The 12384-nt window shown below is 34.7% G+C and overlaps 1 protein-coding gene across 1 annotated transcript in view; it reads right to left on the reverse strand.

Moving 5' to 3' along the window:
* Window positions 1–12384, reverse strand: part of NALF1 (NALCN channel auxiliary factor 1) — a 444903-nt gene that overhangs the window by 9345 nt on the left and 423174 nt on the right. The window contains exon 2 of the mRNA XM_042868152.1: window positions 2007–2178. Coding sequence (XP_042724086.1) covers window positions 2007–2178 — 172 coding nt within the window. The remainder of the gene's footprint in view (window positions 1–2006; window positions 2179–12384) is intronic.

Consider the following 12384-nt stretch of genomic DNA (forward strand, 5'->3'; position numbering starts at 1 on the left):
GAGGAGAGGAGAGGAGAGGAGAGGAGAGGAGAGGAGAGGAGAGGAGAGGAGAATTCAGTTGGAAGAGATCTTCATTTAGACCAACTTTCTGACCACTGAAGGGCTAACCGGTTAAAGCATGTTACTGAGGCCACTGTGCAAATGCCACTTGGAAAATGACAGGCAGGGAGCATCAACCACATCTCTAGGAAGCTTGTGCCAGTGCTTGACCACTCTCACAGGGAAGAAAATTTTCTGAATATCTAATCTGAACCTCCTCTAGTGAGGCTCTGTGCTGTTTCTGTATGTTCTGCTACATTAGTGACCAGGGAAAAAAGCCCTACGTATCGCTCTGTGCTTTCCCTGCTCAAAGAGCCACACAGACAAATGAGGTCATCTCTCATTCTTCTCTGGTCCAGACAGCCCAGGTATCCTCAGCCTCTCTTCACAGAACATAAATTCCAGCCCTTCAACCATCTTTGTTGCCTTCTGGATATTTTAAAGTATCCTAATAACAATTTCTTTTTCTTTTGCATAGAACTGCACAAGATATTCAAATTGAAGCAACACTACCAATAAATATAGTGGGAAAATCACATCTTCTGATCAGTTGACTGTGCTGTGATTAATGTACATCGAATGTGCATCAAGCTTTGCAATGCAGCCCTAATTTAAAGTTAATTCGGTATATTTGTAGGTATTCAGACCAAGATGTCAAATGATTTTATTGCCAAAAGTCTTTTGATTGATTTAGTGGGAATAAGATGCCTGAATAGATTCTGAATTCTCAGTTGATGCCATTAGCACCAGAAATTCAGTGTGATGAATCCCAATCAAGCCCGACTAAATAAATAAATAAATATATAAATAATTCTGATGTACCCATTATATACCTGCTAGTTACCTATCATATTCTCTCTAGAATGTCAAAGGAATGTTAAAGGAAAAAAAATGATTTATTAAACAATCCATGGACACCCACAGACCTATATTAACAATGATTTTTTAAAATTTAAATCTTCTCAGAATCTAACTAGAGTCAAGAAGAAAACAAAAGATGAGTGCTGTACAGGGAAAGCTCTGATTCTTAAAATTCTTCACTAGCGAAAAGCCTTTCCTTAGATATTTACCAGCCAAGAGCTACTGCACATTTTTGATTACTGCATCTCAGATCCTTTGTTTATCTGACATAGGAATATAGGTGAAGAAAATAGTAAAAACTGACCTCATATTTCTCCTTTTTTCTGAATATTTCAGAACAGAGTTTGTTTCTTTTTCTGATTCTTACATTAAACAGAGCTACAAATAACCTCAGTGAAATTGCATAGCATGAAAAATAACCATAACAAATTTATTCTAATAATATTGTTTATAAAGGTAATGACTGTGGTAAGCTGAAACACAAATGTGCAAAATAAATCTTGGCTCAAATCCTAGGACCTCAGAGATGTTGTCATGATTTTATGTTTTGGTTTTCAGTATTCCGCATCATAACATCATGTAGTGCACTGGGAGTTAAAGTGTTAATGCTCCAATTCCAAGTACCTGCACATTACAGAAGTCATGGGATCTGGCCCTTCCAGGTGGGGCGGTCTCTTACTGCCTGGCAGTGGGTGCTGGAGGGTGCTTTCCTAGCTGTTCCAAGCTTTTCAGGTTTGACTAGGTCTCAGGAACTCCCTCTCTCCTATCTTATTTGATTTATTAGTCTCAATTTCAATTAGATTGTATTATATTGTGTTATCTTGCATTCCAATATCATAGTTAGTAAAATAAGTTTTCCTCCATAGATTGTTGCCACAGTTTTTTTCCCTTCCTTCCTTTCCATTTTGTGGGGCCAAGGTGTGTGGGGGGAGGGGGGCAAGATCCTACTGCTCCCTGTCACAGGCATAGATTGATCTAGTTAACTCCTCTTTGTTACGAGGAACACCTTGTTTCTCATAATTGAAACGATAGGAGGAAACATATTCAAATTCTCCTTCACATTTATATTTTTGAAAAAAAGTGAAATTAGCTTTTCTATACTATACCTGTACAGATGAAACTTGATAGTCCTCCGTAGATGACATCATCATTGTCTGGTAATATAAAGGGACACCTTGTTTGAACCTCCAAACAGTATTGCTTGCAAGGAATTCTGTTGCTGCAGTGAAACTGTGTGACTTCAAAATACTGGGAACAGAGCCAGGCTTTGTAGACAGTCTGGAAAAAGAGAAGAATCAGAAGTATAGATGGATGACAATAGCACTTTCATTATTAGAACATACTGAACTGCACATCTACATTAACACTGCTTCTGAAAGCAAATTTTGCGACACTCATCTGCATAACACACACTTTTAACTTTTGACTATCTTCTCACTTCAAAAAAGAAAATTCCAGCCAAGTATTTAAAGAAACAGTCACTCAAGATTAGGCAAATGTTATTATTTTCTTAGTTCATAAATAGGTTTTTTCTTCTCTTAGATGCATATCTTTATTACGAACACGTCACACACCCCTGTCCCTGTACCTTATGAGATACAAACCATAATCAGAATATAATTTGTAGCTAGTGAGGGATGGAAAAGAAGCTTTTAAAGATAAGTAAGTGCAGTAGTTTCAAACTAAACTCAGGCCAGCCCTGTTCTTGATATTGTCTAGAGCTAAGTTTTCAGGTTGCAATAGATGGTGCTGCTTCCCTTTGAATAACACCCTAGCAAATCCACAGCATGGAAATACACATTAGGGATCCCGAACAGCAATAGCTGTAGACTAGGAAATGAATGTAGACCAATGCCTACATCTGGAGCAAAGAGGAACGCATTGATGTCACCTGACGGTGCGTAACCATGGTTGCAGGACCTCTGATTACTTCTGCTATTATTATCACAATTTAGAAGGAAAGCAAAATAAACATGTTGATTTTTTCCTTTTCAACAAAGATCTTAGACACAGGAATTAAATTAGTCTTTTGTACATTGGAAGGCATAACATGATCATTTAAAAGTACATTGGATAGCGGCCTATGAAGGTGGTGGAACCACCATGTACAAGAGGAGTTTGCTTCCCAGTTTTGTTCTTCACTTATCTATTCTGAAGTACTTAGTTTACTGGCTAGATAGTTGCTGTCTAGGCTGTTATAGAATGAAAATATCCTGTCTGCATTCATTTGTAATACCCCCAAAATAATTTAAAAATAATACAGAAAACTGGATATTTTCTATCTTTCTATGCTTATTCCCAATTAAAGAGACAAAAAAACAAACAAACAAAAACAAACAAAAAAACCAACAACAACAAAAAAAAACCCCACACAAAAAAAACCTGATACCTGAGTGGAGCAATCTAGCAGAGGGTTTGTTTGTTTTCTGCATGCTTGTTTCTCATCAGTTATACTTCTTACTAGTATAAGTATTGTACTTAATTTGAAAGCATACATCTCAGAATCACAAACTTTTGTTTGCAACAGTAACAGGTGTGGGTATGGTTAGTTGGTGATAAAATGGAGATTCTATCATTAACCTGTAGTTTACATTTATCTCTCTACAGTAATTTTTGCCTACTGCACTCTGTAGAGCAAGAGTTATTCATTACAAATTCAATTTTAGTTGCTAGCAGGATTTTTATCCACAATAAATGATTAATGAGGGGAATTAAATGATGTGTGTGGCTTTTGTTGTTAAATAAACTCACTTCTAAACAGTAAGTGGTATTCCCACTGTTGACTTTATCCCCCCTCACAATTTTAATGGTTCACTTGCTATGTTGATTGAATAAAATAAAAAAAATAAAGGTTTTTATTTTTATTTTTAATTGAGCAAAATATTTTTAATTGAGTACAATCTCTTGGTTGGAGACAGGAGCTCTGTCTCTGATAAGAGATAAATATTCACAGTTCCTTCCTGATCTCTGTGTAGCTAGATCTGTTTACTATGGATCTATATAAGAGAAATTTAAGAGTAGTAAGTTGGTTTGTGTATAATATTTAAAAACTGACATCAGTTTAAAGGGAGTGTTTTTAACAGGTCACCATACAAGGTAATCAGAAAACAAGCAAATGCACTTCTCTATTTAATCAGGATAGGAAATGTTTATTCAAAAAACAATAAATAATGGAGTAACAGTTTTCTATGAACATTTTAATGTATAAATTCTCAGATTGTATATATAATCTTCCTATTTGTATTCACAAGTCCTCAGCTTCAGCTCAAATGTGCACCTGAACTCTTGTCCCTATTTTTAAAGAATGCATGATGTATATAAGTTTCCAAGATCTGTTTCTCAGATAAGTGTCTCCCACTCTAATTTTTTCTAATTACAGTCCCTCTCAACCTTGTTGACAGTCTATGTCAAGATTTTTTAGTAAGCTGGTCCTCTTTCGCTCTCTTTATGGCTAAAAAGGCTACATTATTAGCTACTCTACTCTCACGCTCTGGCTTTTTCAAAATAAACTTCAAGTTTACAGAAGAGTTTAAATCTATGGAACACCCTAAGATCTCCAAGTAGGAAGTGAGGTTCCAGAGGATGTGTTGAAAATAGTCTTCAGCTGTTCCTACATGCCATTCAGTTTTTATCAGACCAATCCAGGCCTGTGACCTGTCATGAAAGAATAGTTGGAAGAAGCATGGTAGAACAGCACACACTGTTTTACAGAGAAACGGGAAAAAAACATCCATGTCTGCAGATGAACTGTGCTGGGCTAACTGGTATCTAAACAGGTGAGTCTTTGTATCAGCTCCATAGTTGACTGATGTAAGTAGATTCAGAGGAGTCTAAGATTGTTTTTTTCGGTCTTTTAATCAAAAGTAGTGAAAGGAGGTTCCCTTACTTAAATCGTAGAAGCCTGTCATTTGGAACTGAAATTTAATGAAATATACTTGAATTTTTCCAAATAGTAAAACAGATACTATACACTCTGATCAGGCACTATTTTTTCTTATGCCCCAGAAAGTATAGATTTTGATTGGCTAGGAATTGCACTTAATCTCCTACAAAATCCCAGTTGCGGATTTCCAGAGTCTTAAAACATGCTCTGTATAACTAGGGCTGAAACTGTAAATGAAAATACATATTGACTTGTATGTGGAATACAGTAGGTTCTTTAATAACAATGTTTTGGTATGTGGATGTTTTTCCTTTCTAAAAGGGCATAAATGACTAAATAAAAAAATTTATAATCACGATAATTCTCCTCTTAAAGTGTATTTCATATAAAACATTTTAAAGTATTAACTGCGTTTGTTGTAAACATTTTCCCAGGTCACTTTCAGCATGTTTCTATCTACAAAGAGTAAAAAAAGTGATATGCCATATGTAAAATTTTTCATGTCTTGTAAATGGTGCATTTTTTTTTTTATCCGACTGAAGCAAAAAAATAAAATAAAAAAAAAAAATTTAAAAAAAATTGTATATGACCATTTTGAGCGCAGTTTCATTTTCCTTCCCCTGTCTTTCTGTGCTTTCTGTAATTAAATATTACTTCTGCCTGGCCTTTTTTGCCCCTCTCATTGTTGGATTTCAAGATAGAATTTACTGTGTTGAAGTAATTCGTATATGTGTGAAAAATAAAGGCAGTACTCCCACACTTTCTTTTAAAGAATGGAAGAAAGGATATTTGTTATTAAAATATAAAATTCTCCTGCCTTTTGTTCCATGACAATAGTTCATGCTTGCAATCTAGCAACCTAGCAAGCAATACATCCTCAATTCAAACATTAACAGAATATTCTCTTTCTTTCTTACGTAAACTATGGCATGTTGAGACAGACAAATAATTTATCTATTGAATGTTTTTCATACTTAACTGGCATGTATGGGAAGTCTTCTAAATGACTTCAGTAAATTATGTGTGATTGAGAAAAGGTATAGATCTTGTTTGAGGACATTTGAACAATAAAACCTTTGTCTTCCTGAGCTGGCAAAATCAATGCCACCTACACTGAAGCATCAACAGGTGTGCATGTGTGGTCATATAGGAAAAAACTGGTCTGACTTATCGCGTCCAGGAAAACATGTCTTGTTACTAAGCTTCCAAAGCATTAAAAATAGATGAAAATGACTTGCTCTGAAAAGGGGAATTTAGTAAAATTAGGAGCCAGTGAAAAAGTCAAAAATGCACATTTTTATTCACTATTTTCCTTCATTTCCTATATGTTTTCTATTTCAGGATGTTATGCAATGGTTTTAATCCTACGTGATATTAAGATACTACATTCTTCTTTCACTGTGCTATATGCTCTTGTATTTGCTTTCTCAGAAGGTGGGGAGGAGAGAAGACCACGATCAAATAGCCAGAAGCAGAGAAAATATTACATATTTCACATTAAGTTTCCCAGAACAAAATCATTGTCCCTCCAAAAATGCACTTTCTAAACATTCAAGTCAATAAATTATATCTTGGACTACATTTGAGGGGGAAAGAAGGGCTGTAAAAACAATATCCAGTATGGGCACTTTATGATATTCTTGGTGAAAACAGGAGAAAATAATGCAAATAAAACCAAACTCTTAAGCAAGAACTGACCTAAACTGTCTTACAAAATTGGAAAAAGTATACAAATTATAGAGAAAAAATAAGAAATTTCAAGAAACAAGAGGAAATCTTTAGTGACAAAAAACCAAACCATCAGATGTCAAAACATCATTTTTATTAATACATATTTTGTGAATTCTAGAAATTTCACTAAAAACAAACAGAAAACTAATACACTCCTTAATTTTTGGATTTCTTAAATTGTATCATCTGCATTTTACAAACTTGTTTACGTTGCATGCGTACAGTACAGAATAGTATTTAAAATGGCTTGGGTTTCAGTTTTTTTTTATCAGATGAAGAAAGTCTATAAAAAATAGTTGCTAATAGAAGTCTGGCAAACTGTAAGGAGAATGGGAAAAAAATACACGTGTTCTTCTGTTTCTGTATTGTTTTGTTTTTAGCATGGAATGGAGCACAAAAGGGAAGTACTCAAACAAATCAGATTATGGAGATCAGGCTAACCTTGGTGTTTTTAAGGAATAAATAATAAAGTGATAAAAATATGTTTTTAATTAGCCAGACTAATTCACTAATTACATTCATTTTATTTCTACTGATCAAATTTCAAGCCAAAATCTGGAAGCAGGAAAAATGCCATGCACACATCACAAATATACAGTTTCGGCAAGTCAATGTGTAGAGGTGGAAGATGGTGGGAGGGAAAGAAGGTAGGAAGAAAGAAGTCACAGCAGAAACTGTCTCTCAAAATAGTAAACATTATGAATTTAATTTTAACTGCTTTACACTGATGTTTTGCAACCATACTCATTCATTAGTACAAAAATTAAGGCTTCAAACAGAGAAAAAATGAATAACTTCACATACCAGTTGAAAAGGAAAAGAACCTTCGTGAACTTCAGAGTCATACTGTTCATTACCATTATCAAACACATCAGGAAAATGTACTGAGATAAAAAAATGAAAAATGGTGATACCAGTCCAGGTCAACAACTACAAAGCCTGTGAATATTCTGAGCTAAATTCTGGAGTCTTTACATATACTGTGGTGTACTTCAGGCTGTGACTGATTAATCAGTTGATTTTTTTGAGAATATTCAGTGCACAACTAAGAAAACTGAGCTTTTTCAGCAGAACTAAACCTAGAAATGCGCTTTCTCTGTTCTACTCCAGCAGTTCGCATCCCATGCTAATTCATTAACAACAGCAGTGAATAAGCTCTGTGCTAAGAGTAAAGTTCCCTCTTCTCATCCTGTCAGCTTCAGTCTTAACATATGATTTTCTTCAGACAAAGCTAACCCCAGGTTTTGATATGCAGCATACTGCTTGCAGGCAATGAGCGATGCTTTCTTTGCACATCAAACCAAATGCCCGAGTCATAGAGCTAGGAAAGTATGAGCTATTTAAAAGCACTCTATGTGCATTTCTAGTTAGGGTTTGTGTTTAAATCTTTTACTTTGATTTTGATTTTTTTTTCCCCATTTATGTGAATTGTTTCAGTGTACTATTCTGTGACATAACGTTGTCTCTCCTAATTTCCAACTCTAACTTTCTGTGAAACATTTTAAAAATTTCTACTTCAACATAATTTCTTTTACTTCATTTTAGCTTCATTTAGCTTTAAGGTTGTGGGTCACCAGGTATACTCAGGAGTTAAAAATAGTACTAGTTCTCTTTATAAACCATGACGTTGCCAATAAGAACTGGAGAAAAACCTGTTGACAAAGTCTAGTGAACGCAAAACTTTTCTTGACCAAATAAAGACATCCACTTTCCCAATCAGAACCTGGACATGAATTTTGGCCAAAGATGATTATATTGAAGATTGCATAGTAAATAAAGGGATTAGATCTTGATGTAGTTATGACTATCATGTCTGCAATGAGAAACTTCAGAGGAGCACACCTCCTTTCTTTCTGAGGTAAAACTTCTACTGTAAAATTAAATTCATTTTCCACTTTAAATCTTATGCATGTTTCACATCAGAGAATAGCTACTGTCACCTATCAGCTAACCCAGTCTGTGCAGTGCATTCTCTGAAAATAATTTTACATTTAGATCAATAGGGTATTGTGCATTGGTTTGAGTGACAATGCTTCTTCTTTACAAAATACAGAGGCTGCTCTCAGTGTCTGCTTTGTGCATCATTGTGCATCAGGTCCTAAGATACCATGTTTTACAAGCAGATGTTCTTTAGATAGCTAGAGTGCTTTTTCTAGACTATGCAGCTGAAATAAAGATGGCTGTTACAAGATCTGATTGAGTCTGACAAGGGTAGCGTTACAAATGTGAACCCCTCAGGAATTTTGTCAGTTTTGAACACGAAAGATTGTCTGACTTTATGAAAACTACATTTTGCATGCATGCTGCAGAACAATAAAACACCTTTTATGGATAGCCTGTATAGCAGAGCTGTGGGACTGTTAGTGGCACTTCTCCCTACCTTCATTATCAGTTCTGCTCTGAGGTGATGGGCAGCCTCAGAATAGAGCTGGATAACAAAGGTAGCACAGAAATAATGAGTGTATATAATAACAAGATGAGGACCGAACCTTTGTCAATGAAAGCCAGTGGTACAGTCTGGTGATTAAACATCATCGTAGAACATATAAAAAAAAATGTGACTTTGGAATATATGGGTTGCTGAGAGTAAGATATTTCACAGGAATAGGCTAATTTCCCCAAATACTTTCAATAGACAATAATAATAATAGTAAGACAAAAATGTTAGCATTTTCACTTTGTTTCAGTACTGCTAATACTAAACAACTTCGGTGTAGTTCTATTTTCTGTATGGTTCAAATATCTTTCTTCCACATAAACTATTATCATTCCTCTTATTCAGACAAACATCGCTCACTAAGCATTTATTCAAATACACATCATACTCTTGCATTTTATTACATCAGTATTGACACAAAGATGTTCTGCTTTGTGGAAAAGTAGGTTTGTAAATGAATATACACAAGCACACGTACAAACACACACATGACTTTGTAGAAAATTCAAAATTTTTGTTGTTTTTAGTTGATCTAGAATGAAAACGCATTAACAATCTGAGCTTCCTGCAGAATAGAAATACATTCTGTGTATTTTTTCAATTCCTTGTGTTAAAAGACCACAGCAGGAAATGAGAAAGTCTGTTTCATATTATGGAAACTTATGTCTGAAATTTACAGCAATTTGGGAATGAACACAGCGGTCTGGTGGATATTCTGACCTTTGTTTTTAGTTGTGTTTTATTGCAAATAATCCCGTCTGTATCTGCATAGTTGAATAACATGACATAAATAGTTTAATATTTACCTTGGTGCCAGAGAATGAAACATTTTAAGAGACATAGCCTCTCATTGGTTCTTAAATGAAAGTAAATTAAATAGGTAACTTTGCTTCTTTTTCTATTTTCACAGAATCACAGAAACACCAAGGTTGGAAAAGACCAACAAGATCATCCAGTCCAACCAGCCACCTATCACCAATAGTTCTCACTAAAACATATCCCTCAACACAACATTCAAACCATTCCTTGAGCACCTTTTTTACTTGGAAAATAAAATTTAATATTTTATATAATTTATTTTGAAAGACACCTACTAATTTGCTTGAATATAGAGAACAGGTACACTAAAGTTGAAATTGTTTGCCAGAAAACTGTTGATCTTCAATTCGTATACTGCAGAACAAAATTTCTTTTACCTAAATACCAACCAGAGAAATGACAAACTGTTTCACACGCATCTTTTTTTATAAAGATTTTTAAAGGTCTTTAAAGATAACCAGAAAAAATGCGAACATGCTAACTACTGATACAAATACGTTTCTTTGATTATGGAGAAATTACTACAGAGGAGATGGCATCAGTGCCTCCCCATCACTTTTCTAGTCTTTAGAAGAAGTAATACGTAGATAGAGAAGAAATCTGCAATGTTCCCATATGTCAAAACAAACTAAGCTTCTGCTGTGAATAGGTATTGATAGAAATAGATATTATAGAAAATAGATATTGAGCAAAACTCAGATTCACCAGTTCTAACTTTCTAATGGTTAGCAATCCAGTCAGCTGGGATCATCATAATTGTTAACTTCAGTGTTTTGAAATATCCTCAAATTCATCATATGAGTTAGAATTCAGTCTTAGATTTACTTAATATTGTAAAGAAACCTTATTTTGAAATTCATAAACGTCCCTTCAGGTAAGCTTAAAAGAAATAGAAAATTAAATAACTCATTGCAGAAATAAGAGCCTGTTAGAAGTATTTAAAATTAAAAAATAAAGGGTATTTCATCTACTCAGGCAACATATTAAAATCCACAAATGAGGAGATATGATTATAATAAAACAATAAATAAAAAACAAACAAATAATCCTTAAGGAGTCTGATTATCTCTTCTAGAAGATCTACACCCATTGGCTTCAAGTCAGTTGCAGTGGGCAGGGACCTGATTTAAAGTTTTACAGTCCACTCTAAAAATATATCTGCATTCATGAACCAAGTGACCTGTCAAGGCTGGAAAGTCTTTGTGCTTTTCAGCACTGTTAAAGTGATGGTAATCTATATAAATCAGATCATCATGACATTATTCAGAAGATTAATACTGCTGGCTAGCAGTCTACCAAGGAGGCCAAGACTATATATATTTTTTTTTCAATATATATCCCTTGTATCCTCAAATTAACATCCTTGCTTTTTCTGCCCACAAATCTCCATTACTGGTCAGAAAAGACAATATGAATGGGCCCAGAGGACCTCCAACCAACTTGTGATAGCTGCTGAAAATTCCAGGCAGTTTAGGTAAGTTTAAAAGGCTGATATGCATAGAAATAGTGTGCCATTGGCCACAACAGATGTGAAGCATGTTATCAAAGGAGTAGCTGGAGATTACAGAGCAACAAGACAACTTCTTGCACATATCTTTTACCATGTCACCTTCCAGTTTAGCAATTATCAGCAAAGTGTCTGAGACAAAATCTGCTTTCCCAGAGTTGCTGTTAAGCATCAAATGTCTGCCTAAGGATCCATACATACATTGCAGGATGGTCCATAGTGGTAGCTCACTTATGCAAGCTTAGCATTCAGAGTTCTTACACCATACAATACAATATTCACAAGACTTCAATATTTTAACCAAAGTCTGTTTATCTTCCTTTTGCTTCCTTTTGCTTCCTTTTTTTTTTTATTTTTTATTTTATTTTTTTATTTTTTTTATTGTATAGTCTCACAATGATAAGTTTTGAGAAATGCATTGAATGCTAGTTTATGTAGTGCTTACCGGAGTCTGAGGACTGTAACTCCTCTAAGGTTCAAACTCCAGGAGCCGCCTGATTATTACCAAATATTATTGCTGACATTTGGAGACTAAAGTGGAATTTCTCAAGCACTGTTAACACCAGAAATGCTTAGTCAATTACCAAGACTTGCAATATTTTTTCAGTTTAAAATCAAATACATCTTTTATATTCCCCAAATTTGTAGTTGTTCTTTGCCTTTTTAAGTCTATTAATCTTGATTCTTGATCAACTAGAAAAAAAAACCACAAATATGAAGATTGGATATTGATTCCACTGAGGACAAGTCATGTCCATGTCAGATCAGCCAGATCTGATGTAGAATGTAAGACTGGCTCCATCTGGCCCTTCCCAAGACAGTATGAGATAGGTACCATTTTAAAAAAGCCTTAGTTTTAGACCTTGAGATTTGAGACTTGGTAGTAGAAGATTAGCTTTAGGAACTTCTGAATAATGGGATTAGTTTACAGCCATCAGTTACTGCTAGTAATGGGCTTGAAGTACTCATAGAAGCTGCAATATGTTTCACTGACTGTTCAACAGACAGACCACGACCGAGTCATGGGTGCAGGATCAAAACTGATGAATAAATAGTAAAACAAAATCATTACTTTCCAGCATCTTTGAAGCAATAAACCTTGTCAAG

The sequence above is a fragment of the Lagopus leucura genome, unplaced genomic scaffold (assembly GCF_019238085.1).
Source record: "Lagopus leucura isolate 7727_CA_CO unplaced genomic scaffold, USGS_WTPT01 Super-Scaffold_100001, whole genome shotgun sequence".
NCBI classification, from domain to species: Eukaryota; Metazoa; Chordata; class Aves; order Galliformes; family Phasianidae; genus Lagopus; species Lagopus leucura.